We start from the raw sequence: 14588 nt of genomic DNA, 5'->3' as shown, positions 1-14588 counted from the left end.
AACCCCCCGCGCGCACAGCTTTAAACTTTATTCAGATATGCCCGGTGATTATGCTCTAATAACGCCGAACAATTCAGCGCTCACGCCGCGCTCGTCAAGGCGGCAGGTCCTTGCAGGCGCCATGGAAGGCGGCGCCGTCTCACCCTCGTCACCATGGACGAGGAGCCCTTTCTTTGAAGAGTCGTTGGCCTGTTCCAGAGAACCGGGGACTTCCCGGCTCACAGTCATGCAGCCCCAGGCTATCCGTGCTTACTCAGAAGTAGGCCCCACCCAGTTCTTACGACCTAGTAAGGGAGTAGGGGGTTGATGAGGTCTTGCTCCTTCGCCCACCTTTGCCACTGTCAACCTGTTGAGAAATGGAGCTGGCTCCCCAGTAAAAAGAGATGTGCTACAAAATCATCCCAAGGTCTTTTCCCTATAACCCCAAATATCTGGTGGCAAGAGTCACCAAGGATGTGGACAATCCACTCTGCATATACCCAGAGGCACTGTTCTATAATTTCTCGAGTCCTGGCACTGGAAACAGATTCCATGGCTGAGCCTTGTATGGCTCAAAGTTATATATGTTTCCCCACCCCGAGTTTTCAAAGCACTTTGCTCAAATGCATTATTTCAGAAATCCTTCCAACACACTGGTAAGGTAGGCCAACATTATCTCCATATTGCAAACAGGAGGCTAAGGCAGCAGCAGCTTGCCTAAGGTAGGGTGACCCTATGAAAAGGAGGACAGGGCTCCTGTATCTTTAACAGTTGTACAGAAAAGGACATTTCAGCAGGTGTCATTTGTATATATGGGGAACCTGGTGAAATGCCCTCTTCATCATCACACTTCAAGCTGCAGGTGCACTGCCCTCTTTTAAATCTGGTCCTGCACCTTTAACTGTGGTGATGAAGAGGGAATTTCACCTGGTTCTTCATATATACAAGTGACACCTGCTGAAATACCCTTTTCTATGCAACTGCTAAAGATACAGGAGCCCTGTCCTCCTTTTCATAGGGTCACCCTACCTAAGGCCACCTGGTGAATGCGCAATGGAGAGGGGAACCATTCTACTCCACTAGCTCATCTGTGCACACCTGTCATAGAGGCTGCCTCTGTGGACCTTCTTCCATTCTGCCTCATAGGCCTTCCCCCATTTACCAACCCAACCCCTTCTTCTGGCTGATTCACACATGCATATTCACAGCATTTGGTGGTTGCATGTATGAAAGAATCATTATAGACGTAACATTTATTTATTTATTTATTTATTTATTTCATTTATATACCGCCCCATAGCCAAAGCTCCCTGGGTGGTTTACAAAAGTTAAAAACAATGAACATTAAAAACAGATATACAAAATTTAAAACCACCAAAAGTATAAAAACAACAATATCCATTTAAACAACTATTCTCAGGTCAGTTAAAAATTCAGCATATGCTGTTAAATGCCTGGGAGAAGAGAAAAGTCTTGACCTGGTGAAAGATAACAATGTTGGCGCCAGGCGAGCCTCGTTGGGGAGATCATTCCATAATTGGGGGGGGCACCACTGAAAAGGCCAACTCCCTTGTTGCCATTTCCCAAGATTTCCTTGGAGTAGGCACTCGGAGGAGGACCTTAGATGTTGAACGCAGTGTACGGGTAGGTTCATGTTGGGAAAGGTGTTCCATCAGGTATGGTGGCCCCAAGCCATGTAAGGCTTTATAGGTTAAAACCAGCACCTTGAATTGGGATCAGAAATATATAGGCAGCCAATGCAAGTGGGCCAGAATCGGTCTTATATGTTTGAACCTTCTGGTTCCGGTTATCAATCTCGCTACTGCATTTTGCACAAGCTGCAGCTTCCGAACCATCTTCAAAGGCAGCCCCATGTACAGCACATTGCAGTAATCTAATTGGAGGTTACCAGAGCATGGACGACTGAAGCTAGGTTATCTCTGTCCAGATAGGGGCGTAGCTGGGCCACCAACCGAAGTTGGTAGAAGGCACTCTGTGCCACCAAGGCCACCTGAGCCTCAAGGGACAAAGAAGGTTCTAGGAGAACCCCCAAGCTATGAACCTGCTCCTTCAGAGAGTGCAACCCCATCCAGAACAGGTTAAACACTCACCATCTGGTCAGAGGAACCAGCCACTAACAGCATCTCAATCTTGTTTGGATTGAGTTTCAGTTTATTAGCCCTCATCCAGTCCATTGTTGCAATTCAGCACATCCAGGAACATGCACCAGGCAGAGCTTTCCATATCAGACCAGGCTTCAGGTGTGCACCCTAGGATCCTCTACAACAGTCAAAGAGGTCCTGGATTTCAGTGCAGCTGCTTGGCAAAGCCAAATGTCTTGGGCCATGTTGACTGCCATCACTGGAACCATGTCGTGTCTATGGGCTGATTCACACATTCATGTTGTTCACTTGACGACAGCAGATGTCGTGTTGTGTCTTGCATTAACGAACAATTACAGATAGGAATTTTCATCTCACCTGATATCATAGGGATATTTTTCAAGTGGAAACAGTTCATACATTCATCTGCCAGACAGCAAGTGCTGGGTATTTGGTGGATGAGAGATCAAGCCACGTATGTCCTTTGTTTCATACAGCACCTAGCACTTGGTGGCACTGTATGATAACAATGTGACGATTTGCCTCGGTCGTGATGGGAAGACACCTCGATTTGCTGCTGTGAACTTCCTCAGGCTAATGCCTACCACTGACCCTAAAGCAGTGGTCTTCAACTGGTGGGTCACGACCCAAAACTGAATCACGAGATCAGGCCAGATGGGTTGCGGCAAAGCTGTGGAAATGGGTCTGATTTTGCAGGTTGGGAGTTCGAGGTGGGTCTCAGGTCTGGACCAGTTGAAGACCACTGTCCTAAAGAAGGGTATGAGCAGTGGAGGCTGGTGGCTCCTGTGTCAGTGGGGCAGAGAATCCATTCTGGGTTTCAGTCAGAACCAGCCAGAACGCTAAAGGAGTTAGCCAAGGGGCTGAACCCAATCCCCAAAACGGGTTCAACCCCTTGGAGAGCTCCTTTGAGTTTGGACTGAAGCCCAGAGTGGATTTACTGCCCTACTGACATAGGAGCCACCAGCCTCCCCTGGGTAGGCGAAACACAAGAAACGGCGTTAATACCCGTTGCACTCGCCAGAGCAGCGCGTTGATGCTGTCTATCCAGCTCAAGAAAGACCCCGGGCGTGGGGGCTTCCTCCTGGCAGTGCCCCGCATCCCTCGATTCCAGTAGACGGCACGCGAGCTGGGTTTCTCCCCCCGCCCTGAGCGCCGCACCAGCGGTAGAGAGGAGAAACGGCGGCGGCGGCGGCGGGGGAAGAAGAAGGAGGAGGAGGCGCGCTTGCTATCCCAACTCTGCCAAAGTTCCTCAAAAGTTCTTATCCTGCCAGCCTCGTCATCTAGCAGCGCGCAAGCACAGGCAACCTCCCCCCCCCCCCGCAGGCCCAAATCTCCCCATAGAGCCCCCCGCCCCGCTCAAGCCCTCCTCCATCCTCCCCCCCTCCCCAAATCCTGGTCCCCTCCCTCTCCTGCAGCACCTGGCTCCGGCGCCACGCGCATTGGCTGCGAGCGCCCATCAATCAGCGTCGGGCGCTGCTGACATCATGCTGCAGTACAGGGGCTGGGCTGGGGCAGAGCAGCCAGCGCGAGGAAGCGGCGAGGAGCACCAGCCCTGCCTTGAGCTGCTCGGCGCCAGAAAGCTCTCCAGCAGCAGGCGGCTGCGGCGCGCAGGGCTCCGGCTGGTCGCCCCTGCTGCAGCCGAGCGGGAGCGGAGCTCGGGGCAGCGCCAGCCCTCCGGCCCAGCCCAGCCCAGCCCTCCAGCAGCCGCCCGGCGCGCTCGTCGGGGCTCCGGCAAGATGGGCAGGGAGCAGCCCCGCGCCTCGCTGCCTCTCCTCGTCCTCCTGCTCTCCTGCGCCTTCGGCAACAAAGGTGAGTGAGTGGAGGCGCCCCGACGGCCCGGAGGAGGAGGAGGAGGGCGGCGGCGGGCGGAGCGGTCGAGCTGCAGCCGCGCCTGCCTGCCTGATCCCGGCCGGCCATCTGGTCGGATGTGGCGCGCAGCTGTTCTGCTGGCTTCTAATCCCCCGTCCCATACCCGCCGGGGCGGGCGAGGAGCGGCAGAGACGGGGCTTGGCACGAGGCCCCCGGCCCCCGCCGCGCCGCCCCTTCTCACCTTCGCCGCTCCTCCGGGAGCGTCCAGCCCCCGGCCCCGGCCCCCTGCGCTGCTTCGCTAGGCGCACCCGCGTCGCTGCGGCTCCTGTCCTTCTCCTCCCCTCCCTCCGTCCCTCCCTCCCTCCCTCGGCCCACGCCCAGCCGTGCCCCACGTTTCCCCGAATTCCCCGTCCGGATGGATCGAGACGTGCTGGGGCTCCCGGAGCGGCTTTCGCCGGCCCCTCCGCCGACATCCCCGTCTCTGGGCATTGTCTCCTGGCAGCCCCAGGTCTCGGTTTGCTCGCCCGTCTGTCTGATTAATTATGGAGAAATCTATAATCTATGGGGCAAAGGGGAGGGCCAGCGTCGCACATATACGGGGTGGGGGGAGGACTCCTGAACGCGGGGGAGGCGCCTTCACCATTCCAAGCACGGACGTGGAGTGCGCATTCTCACACACACACACACACACACACACACACACCTCTGTGTGTGAAGCAAAGGGAGCTGCAGGTTAGTTAGTAGACCCTATGGCTGTAGGCACCGGCGCAACATAAAGTCTTCTTGGGGAATAGAGAACTGTGTGAATGGAGGGAAGTGGGGTGGTGGTGGTGGTGGTGAAACTCGCCCTGCACCTTCTGGGGAGGTGGAGAAGACCCTTGCTTGCCGCCTCCAGCAAGGAGGAGGGCAGGGCGGTGGGAACGCGCCCTTGGTTTCTCTTGCCACTGCTCTCCTGCCTTCCGAATTGGGTGTGTGCGGGAGGGGGAGAGCTCTGCGGCTGCATTAGGATTCTGCGTGTGCCTGGTGGTGTTGCAGATGGAGAGCAAGAGATATTCTGCCTCTTCTCTCTCTGATAACCGATTCCGAACACATCGTGCAACCACTGCTGGCTCATGGTAAGAATCTGTTTGTGCCTTCCGATAAAGAGCCTCTTCTGAAGAAATCACCAAGGGCTCTTCAAGTGGCTGATGGAAACCGGGAAGGGGTTTGTTCCTCCACCGCCCTGTTGTTGCTCCCGGCAACAGGGGTGTCTTGCATTGGAACAACCCCCTTTTTCATGTCGAAAACAAGGGTGAAAAATGGGGCTTGGGGTGGGGGTGGGGCTTTGCATTACAGGGTGTCCCGGAGAACGAAGGGCACGTCATGCCAGCAAGGCAAGGTGCCCTAGCTACATACTGGCAAGAAAGGAGAGGCTGTAGATTTATTTATTTATTGCCTGGATTTTTTGTACATCAACCCTGGAATTGAACCCCGCTTTGAGACACCTTCTGCCCCTTGATCCAAATCATTAGACCCCTATGCTATTTGGCCTCGGGTTTTGTAGACCTGACCTGCATCTTTCCTGCTGTTCCACCCTCGGCTGACTGCAAAGACCTACCAATGCTCCATGGTCCCAAACTGCAGCCTTTCTAGGCAAATTTCCCACTCAACGGTGCCCTTCAGTGTCTCATTCTAAAAGCCCAGAGGTGGATAAGAAGAACTGGCTTGCTGGATCAGGCCATCGAGTCCAGCATGCTGTTTCCAGTAATGGCAAACTGGAGGCCTCTGGCCTCTCAGTTCTCCAAGAGGGCATGAAGATGATGGCCTGCCCCTGTTTTTTTTTTTTTTTTTGTCCCCAGTGACTGGTACTCAAAGTCAGCCATCGGTGTCAATAGCTCTTGATGTGGTCATTCTGTCTATCCTATCAAATCAGCCTAAGCCCTTTTGAAAACCATGAAAGCTAATGGCCAGCCCCATCTCTTTGGGGGAATGAACTCCATAAAATGACTTCTATGTTCTGTGAAGAAAACCTTTCTTTCTCTGCCCTGAATGCCCCTGCAGGTTGGTTTCACTAGGTGACAAGTCCTAGTGCTGTGTGTGAGAGAGAATATTTAATTTCTAATTGTCTCCATCCTGTTCAATAAACCTGGAATTGACATAGGTCAGTAGGCTGGATTTCACTTGTGGGTGGCACCTCATGAGAGCCCCATGGGAGATTCAGGGCCCACATTCTGCTAACAGTCAGTGCATGCACTATTTACATATGTGTGTGTGTGTGTGTGTGAGAGAGAGAGAGAGAGAGAGGGCGGGGGGTCCTCAGCCACCAACCAACACCTCATGTAGCTTTCGGGGGGGCCATAGAAATTGCCTATCTATGGACATAGAGCTTTAACAGAAGCAGTTAGGTCCCAGTTCTTTATTTTTGTGAAACGTTTATGACACTTTGAAATGGCACTCCGTGAAGGCCTAATCATTACATGCCCCTGCACTGCAAACTAAGCTAAGGATTTCCTCATATCATCATTGGGAGAGATCCCCTTCAAGATAAACAATATTTTTCTCCAATCAAAAGCATCATTTTTATGCAGTGGAGTTCAATGTGTGATGACTCCAGATGACAATTACAAATAAATAAATGGAGGTCGGAACCCTGCAATAAGCTTTAGGACACCCCAAATCCTAAAACCAAACATCAAAGAAAGTGTTTTCTTCCAGATAACACTGGTTCCTGCCTGACCCAAAACTTTCTGTACATTCAGGGCAGTCAAGCATGGGCCCCATGCCAACTACAGACAAGTTATATAGAAAAGAATAACTTGCAACCCAAATTAAGGTTTGGGCTACCCTTACCATACACCCGTATTCTTTTCTACAAATTTTGGCTATTACTGCATGGGGTGCCTTATCTGACAACGCCTGGTTGTGCTTTCAGAAAGCACTATCCTTTTTCTTTTTCTTTTTTTAAAAAACCAACCACCTTTTTTCTTTAGCTATGGAATCATCCAAAGCTGACCCTGAGCCCAGCCTAGTGGTTAGAGAGGCTGAGCTCTTACCCACAGAAAGCTTTGGGCTGGATGTGATTCAATACTATCTGGGAGAGCGGATTCTCCTGGATGTCCTATTTACTGTCTAGTGCATGCACTGCCGCACGGGGCCTGTGTATATGGCTGGCTGCTGCCACGTCTGTGATTCTAATGACATGTTTTGAGCTGAGCTGTTCAACAAATGCGATCCCTTGGAGGCAATGGAAGATGGAGGCTCCAATTTCAGTGGGGCTGTGAGTCCATGCTGGGTTTCAAGTCAGAACCAGCTAGAACTATAAATGTGGTGAAGCCCTTTTTGGGGGTGGGATTGGGCTCAGCATTTTGGATAGCTCTTTGAGAGTTCTGGCTGGTTCCGACTGAAACCCAGAATTCAACCCCACTGAAATCAGAGCCACCAGCCACCACTGCTTGGAGGTATCGCACCACACAACCGCTTCTCTCCCGTGAGTACGGCCTTGCTGCATTGTTTGGTTGTAAGCCCAATGGCACCAGGACTGGCGTATTGGTACTTGAGGTGAAAAATCCAGACGACATTCCCTTCCCATGAAATGATCACCTACCAGGAAGATCACCTGCATAAGCTGAGAGGGTGCTCTGCGGCAAGGCCTGGGCTCTGATGTGGGGCCACTCGACCCAAGGTGCTTTCTAGAACCAGCCAGGCCCCATTCTGAAAGTTGCCACGATTGCCAGCGGGTTGCTCTGTTGTGAATGGACGGAGCCACGTCTCTGTGGAGGATAAGCGTGGAGAGATGGGGGTTGTAACTAGGCCATTGTGATCTAATCCCAGAGACCCAATTTATCAGGGATTGGTTGGTGGGGAGGGAGTATTAATTTATAATGGCTTCCCCCCCTTGCTTGCTTTCTCTACCCCCACCCTCCTCTGTTTTCCCTGCCCTGGAGGTTGTGTGATAAAGATTAATTTGCTATTTCTGGGCCTGTGACATTTTTCGGAGCCTCCTGCTGGCTGCTGCCTCAGTGTTGAGTTTGGACTGGCTCCAGCCAACCAGATTAGCACTTTGGGCAATGAGGAAGGGGCAAAGGGAATAGGGCACATGTCAGGACAGAGCAAGGGGTGCCTAACTATATTCACCTGTTCTTATATTTGCCCCTTGGTCTTTGTGCCTTCCACTATTGAAATTGTAAGCTTATTGGGGGCAGGGGCCTGACAGTTTGCTTATGAAACTCTATGGGCTATATCCAATGTTTGTTTAACTGAAGTCCCATTCATTTCAAAGGATCTACTTTGAAATGAATGGGACTACAATTAACATTGGATACAACCTTATAAAGAGAAAATGTGTGTATATTGATGGCACTGCTGAGGTGAAGCTGAGGGATGTCTTTTATGGAGCGATTAAAGGCCATTTTCCGTCCTTTTATTGTGTCAATGCAAACGGGCTGTGTTCTTCATAGCTTTCCCCAGATTTGACCTCTTGTCACTCCTTAAACATTTTATCTGAATGCAAGGTTAAAATCCTCAGGTTTTCAAATTATGGGATTTAAAATTTAGTGAAATGTATGGGGCATGATGATGTTATTTTAATACTAATTTCATGAAACTGCTTTTATTTTATGTTATATGAGGCAGTTTGAGGTTCTTTCTGGGCAGAAATGGTATGTGCAGGGCTAGTCTCTAGTCAGTTTTGTAGTGTTGTCAAGTTGTGTGGTTTGTGCAGAATTTTATTTATCTATTATTACATTTTTATACTGCCCATCAGCTGAAGCTCTCTGGGCAGTGCACAACCAAAGCCCATAAAATATAACAAGTACAAATTTAAAACATTAAAAGGTTAAAAAGGCAATATAAAACTAGCTACATTAAAAACCAGGGAAAGCCTATGTAAAAAGGTACGTCTTCAGGAGGCGTTTAAAAGATATTACATTTCCTGCTACCCAAACTGCACGAGGGAGGGTTCTCCAGAGGGTGGGGGCCTCCACAGAGAAGGCCCTGCTGCCGAGGGCCACCTCTGAGGATCATAGTTGTCGTTTGGGTGTATATAATTGCAAACCTACCAAAGTAAAGCTGTGCTTCACTGATGTTTATGTAAAACGAATGAGATCAAATTGGAAATAGAAAAAGAAGCATACTTTAAAGCTAGTAGATGGAAGTTTTCGGTGAGGGAGCACTTTTTTTGGTCCTCGCTCACTACAGGCAATATATTTGTCAAACATGGAGCCTCAAGCCCAACGTCCATCCCCCCTTCAATTCACCACTCCTAAGGCTGGCTCGTGTGTGTGTGTGTAAAATCAAATAAAATATTGGGATCTTTTAATGCTATCTAGTTTCTGAGTCGGTTTATTCATTTTGCTGGTCAAATAATGGTCAAACATTTTTAAAGATTTGACATTGTGAGAACAACATTGAATCATCAATAGGTTTCATATTTGTGCTAATTACAACTACTACAACAAAATCCCAAAACAAATTAGATCGCTGCTATTGTGAAATAATATAATTAAATTTAAGGAAAAAATATAACAATTAAGAGTGCAATCCTAAACATTGCCTGGTGGTGATTAGGATATGGCAGACAGGAGCTCTGCTGGCAGGGGTCTTCTGTTGCCATGGAGGCCACCACCTTGCAGCTGAGTGCTCAGTGGGTGGAGAGCTACCACCGGCAGTGTTTCTACCAGCAAGAGCTAGTGTAAGGCCCTGAAACGTGCTGTTCCCCTCTCCATTTATCCTCTCAAGAACCCTGTGAAGTAGGTTAAGCTGCGAGTGAGTGACTGGCTCAACATTACCTACTGAGTTTCATGGCTGAACTAGACACAGGCATTGTTAGAAACTGCACACCCAGGGCATATGTGCCAAATCTTCTGAGGTACTCCAAATGTATAGTCTCCTCCTGCCTCTTCCTTCTGAGCTCAGTAGCTTAGCACTGACTAGGGCCTCAGTTAGACCTAGCAGGATGGAGGGGTGAAGATCTTGCGATATTTTTATTGCGCGATTACCCCCTCTGTTTACACGCGGCGTGCGACAATGTTGGAAGGTGAGAACGTCACAGCTGCCATTTAAAAAAAAATATTAAAGAAGAAGCGCGCACGAACGCTTGTGTGCAGAAAGGTAGGGTTTTTTTTAATTTAAATGTAATTTCCCCACCCCACCCCACCCCTGATGGGCACAGAGCTCCTGAGGAGCTCTGCACCCCGTGTGCAGGTCCTGGCTCCTCGCGAAGAGCCAGGACAACCCACAATGCCTGCCCGCATGTTCCGCGGTCTCGGGATCATCCCAAGACCGTGAAAAAAGCAGGCTCAAAGGCGAGGGCGAGATCCCGGGACAAGGGAGGGATCATCCCTCCCTGATCCCAGGATCCCATGTGCATCATGTGGATGCACAGGGACGATCCCAGGGATCACCCCGGGATTTCGTCCCATCTAGCTATGGCCTAGGAGACCCTAGGACTCACTGCCTTGGCAGACCAGTAGGGATGTATAGCATAAAGGCAGCAGCCTTTTAAACTTTAGGAGACACTGGTACCTTTGCTTCCATGTTTTGCTCGTTCTCTCTCTCTCTCTCTCTCTCTCTCTCTCTCTTTCTCTCTCTCTCTTTCTCTCCCCCCCCCCACACCTCTCCATCTCTCCCTTTCGACTTTTCCCCCTGCCATACATGGCTTAGCATCTAAAGAACAGGTGGCAGCTTTTGGCCCTCCAGATGTTTTCGCCTACATTTCCCATCATCCCTCACAATTGGCAATGCTGGCTAGGCCTGATGGGAGTTGAGGGCCAAAATAAAAATCTAGAAGGCCACAAGTTGCTCACCCCTTAGCTAATGTGAAATCCTAATATACAAGAATAACAAGTTAAATGGCTAGTAAAGAGGTATATATGCTGTAGCGTGGAAACCATCCTGATTATGGTGTCACAAACCCACCCACCCCGGTAATTTTAATTTAACTTGCGTAGTTCTCATTGGGGCAAACAAAGAAATTGGCAAAAAGTATTATTCTAATGTGTCTGCCAGTTTCTCCCCTTCTGAATATTCCATGTAAGAGCTTCAGTGTTACAAGCAAACTAGATATTTTTATTGTAGTCTGCTCTCTGCTAGGAACTTGCTTGCAATGAAAATTTGAAGAGCTCAGTGGCTTCTGCACAGCAAAAGATTTAATTAGCCTCCACAAAATCCCCCCCTTTAAATTCTCTCGTATAGCTGCAGGCAGCTGATTATATCAAATGGAGGGTTTGAACCATGTGACCTCATGTTCCTGGAAGTTCTGGGGAGGCTGCTTGCAGAATGTCTCCTGGTGCTGCCAGAAGTTTTAGGGCAGTAAAATAACTGTTAGTTATTTTTTTAAAAAAAAAGTTTAGAAGGAAAGAAAAGTTCTCAGCCATCTCACCTCATAAAGTTAATTGAGCTATGTGCAACCCTCCCAGCCCTTCACCCCGTTTTCCTCTGAAGTCAGCTCCCTCTGAAAGGAGCCCGTTGGCCTCAGGAATTCTTTCTGTCCTGTCTCTGTTTACAACCAGGGTCCATAAGACACAAATCTGCATAAAAATTTACATGTGTTAAATTATATCCCTGTATGTGGATTTAGAATTAATTCTTAGGATTCATTTAAATTTCACAGAAGGACAAAGCCAACTAATGCATTTCTCATTCAAATCACCTAAAAACACACCAAATAGCTTCATTTAATTTGCACCCCACCCCCAGATCATCTAAAACCAACATTTCCTCTTAAATTGCAACTAATTTTCAATTGTGTGAAAAATGCAAACAAAGAGTGTTAATCTAAAGCAAGCCAAGAGCAAGTCACAGGTCACCCCCAATTAATTTCCCAAATATATTCCTTCAGGGTTGTTTCCTCCTCCAACAAGCAATGCTGCTCAGGTTCTAATAATATGATATGCTGAGCCCGAGCAGGTGATTAGGCAAACGGCACTCTGCAAATGGCACCCAGGGCTTGTTTAGGCTGTAGCGATTGTGTGAACTCAGCCAGTGTATGTGATGTAGTTTTCTTGCCACAGGTGTGTTCAGTGCCTAATCTCTTCAAAAAGAATGCTGAGGCTTTAATGTGTGTGGGATACATGCCATTACAATTGTGTTATTATTTATTGCATTTATATACCGAGGCTCTCTGGGCGGTTTACAAAAAATGGGATGGCAGCTCCCTATTTATTTTGCTGTGATATTGCTAACTTTGTTGAAATTTAAGTAAATTGTAGTCACTCTAAATTTGCATATATGCATTCACACACATATATAATCAATTGCATCCAGATTTAGCTGTATGCAACCGGGCTGGGAGAAGCACGCTTCCCCACCCCCTCCTCCCCATGGGAGCCCCTCCATCACCCTCAAAATGCTACACCAGAGGGTCAGGGCCCCCTGCTGAATGGACTGAAATGTGGTGCAGTGGGGAGGGGAACCCTCTGTAAATCAGGCAGAAGCACCTTCCATGAGCAGCCCTTTGGTCCATTGATGACAGATCCTGGACCAGGCTTCAGCCTACAAAGACACCTGCGAAATGATTATTGGGCCTGTACTCTGGATCTTTTAAGTACTTAGTAACACTCAAGATGATGCTTTTGATCATGCAGAATTTTACAGGGGGCAGGGGCAGACCCTCATCTTCTACTTGTAACCCTCTAGCTGAGAAAATCTGTTAAGGAGGGGAAAAATGGAATAGTTATACACTCATCCATCATAGAACCATAGAATAGCAGAGTTGGAAGGGGCCTATAAGGCCATCGAGTTCAACCCCCTGTTCAATGCAGGAATCCACCCTAAAGCATCCCTGACAGATGGTTGTCCGGCTGCCTCTTGAAGGCCTCTAGTGTAGGAGAGCCCACAACCTCCCTAGGTAACTGATTCCATTGTCGTACTGCTCTAACAGGAATTTTTTCCTGATGTCCAGCTGGAATCTGGCTTCCTTTACCTTGAGCCCATTATTCCGTGTCCTGCACTCTGGGAGGATCGAGAAGAGATCCTGGCCCTCCTCTGTGTGACAACCTTTTAAGTATTTGAAGAGTGCTATCACGTCTCCCCTCAATCTTCTCTTCTCCAGGCTAAACATGCCCAGTTCTTTCACTCATCTGGAAACACCTCTGGTTCTCCTTGGCCCAGTCTGACACTCTGTCATCTAAGATGGGGGTGGGAAACTTGTGGCCCTCCAGATGTTTGGGCCTACAAGTTCCATCAGCCTAAGCTAACACAGCCAATGGTGAGGGATGGTAAGAGTTGTAGGCCAAAACAAGTTGCGGACCCCTAGGCCTAGTGTCTAAGACAGTGGTCTTTGCCATTGATGATAATTATATGTTTAGCTTCAGTGCTGTTTTTGTGATAGAAAAACGGGGTACAAATCATTTCATTCAAATCAATAAATTAATAAATCAATGTAAGTTCATGTTTAGAGATATCTGCAGTTAGCAGATAGCCATGGGGGGGGCAGGGGGGGCAGCTTTGCGGTGCTGCTGGCTTTGCCCCTGACTGCTGCTGTGCTTCCTCCTGCCATTGGTAACCATTGACAGCGTAATAAAATCTAAACAGTAAGCTGGCAATGACACCGTGCAGTCTTGGCACATTTAACAATGTTTGACCAGTCGATTAGCTAGTGTGCCAGCCCTCACTCTGATCCCCTAGTCCAACTAAAGTCAGCCTTTTGTTAGTTACCCTATTTCTTCGATTCTAAGACACACTTTTCCCCCCATATAAACATCTCTAAAAATGAGTTGCATCTTAGAATCTCGAGTGTGTCTTAGGGATTTTTTTTTCTGTTGGTGGTACTGAAATTAGTGTGCGTCTTACAATCGATGGCATCTTACAATCGAAGAAATACGGTACTAGAAATTTACGTCCCATTGGTTTCAATTGGTTGTGCATCCCAGTCCCATCCATGTTTACTCAGACGTAAGTCCCACTGGTTTTGGTTTGATACACTCCCAATTAATTGTGCACAGAGCCATAACCTTAGCTGGATTGGGAGGCAGGGGAAGGGGGATGAATCCCCCACAAGAAACATTCAATAGAAATGTTTCCTGAGGAAAGGTACAAGGAGGATGCAATATTACCAGTAAGGTGTGAGGAGAGAGATAATGAATGTCAACACATACATAAATGTGACTGGTTTTAATCCTGTTTACCACTCTCTTTTTCACTCCAAATTCTCTCAGCCAACAAGCACAAGCCCTGGATTGAGGCTGAATATCAGGGCATCGTAATGGAGAATGACAACACAGTTCTGCTAAACCCTCCGCTCTTTGCTCTGGACAAGGATGCTCCCTTGCACTATGCAGGTATGTGCTGGAAGAGGCAGAGAGTGGGAGGAGGGAGAGGAGCAGGGTCATTCCAGGATGAAGTCTTATTTCTGCAGCCCTACTCTGATCCAGGCCTACGTCTGCTATGAGAAATTGGTGGTGGTGGAGATACTAAGGGTAGATGGAGAGGGTGGGGAGATATTGTAATTTGGATGCGGCTAGCATATGTTGACTTTACAGTTATTTGATTTAATCCATGCTGTTAGTGTAATCAAATAAAGTTGTAATACATTTTTTAAAAAAATAAGTGCAAACGGCCCTGCCTGTCAGTCATCCCAGTGCCTTTACATTCATTGGCCAGAAGGCAGGACCAGGCCTCGTTTCTTATTGAGAAATTGGGTGTCATCCTGCTGGTGCATTTTTTTCATTATATTTTGCATAAGGGCCAAACTAGATGTGA

General features: G+C 48.5%; 1 protein-coding gene across 1 annotated transcript in view; it reads left to right on the top strand.

Moving 5' to 3' along the window:
- The first annotated feature begins 3899 nt into the window (after positions 1–3899).
- CLSTN3 (calsyntenin 3) overlaps positions 3900–14588 on the top strand; it is a 50656-nt gene continuing 39967 nt past the window's right edge. The window contains exons 1-2 of the mRNA XM_063128958.1: positions 3900–3911; positions 14045–14167. Of these exons, the coding sequence (XP_062985028.1) occupies positions 14092–14167 (76 nt within the window). The 5' untranslated portion in view covers positions 3900–3911; positions 14045–14091. The remainder of the gene's footprint in view (positions 3912–14044; positions 14168–14588) is intronic.

The sequence above is a fragment of the Elgaria multicarinata genome, chromosome 6, assembly GCF_023053635.1.
Source record: "Elgaria multicarinata webbii isolate HBS135686 ecotype San Diego chromosome 6, rElgMul1.1.pri, whole genome shotgun sequence".
Lineage (NCBI taxonomy): Eukaryota > Metazoa > Chordata > Lepidosauria > Squamata > Anguidae > Elgaria > Elgaria multicarinata.
This window is presented reverse-complemented; position numbering and strand designations above follow the sequence as displayed.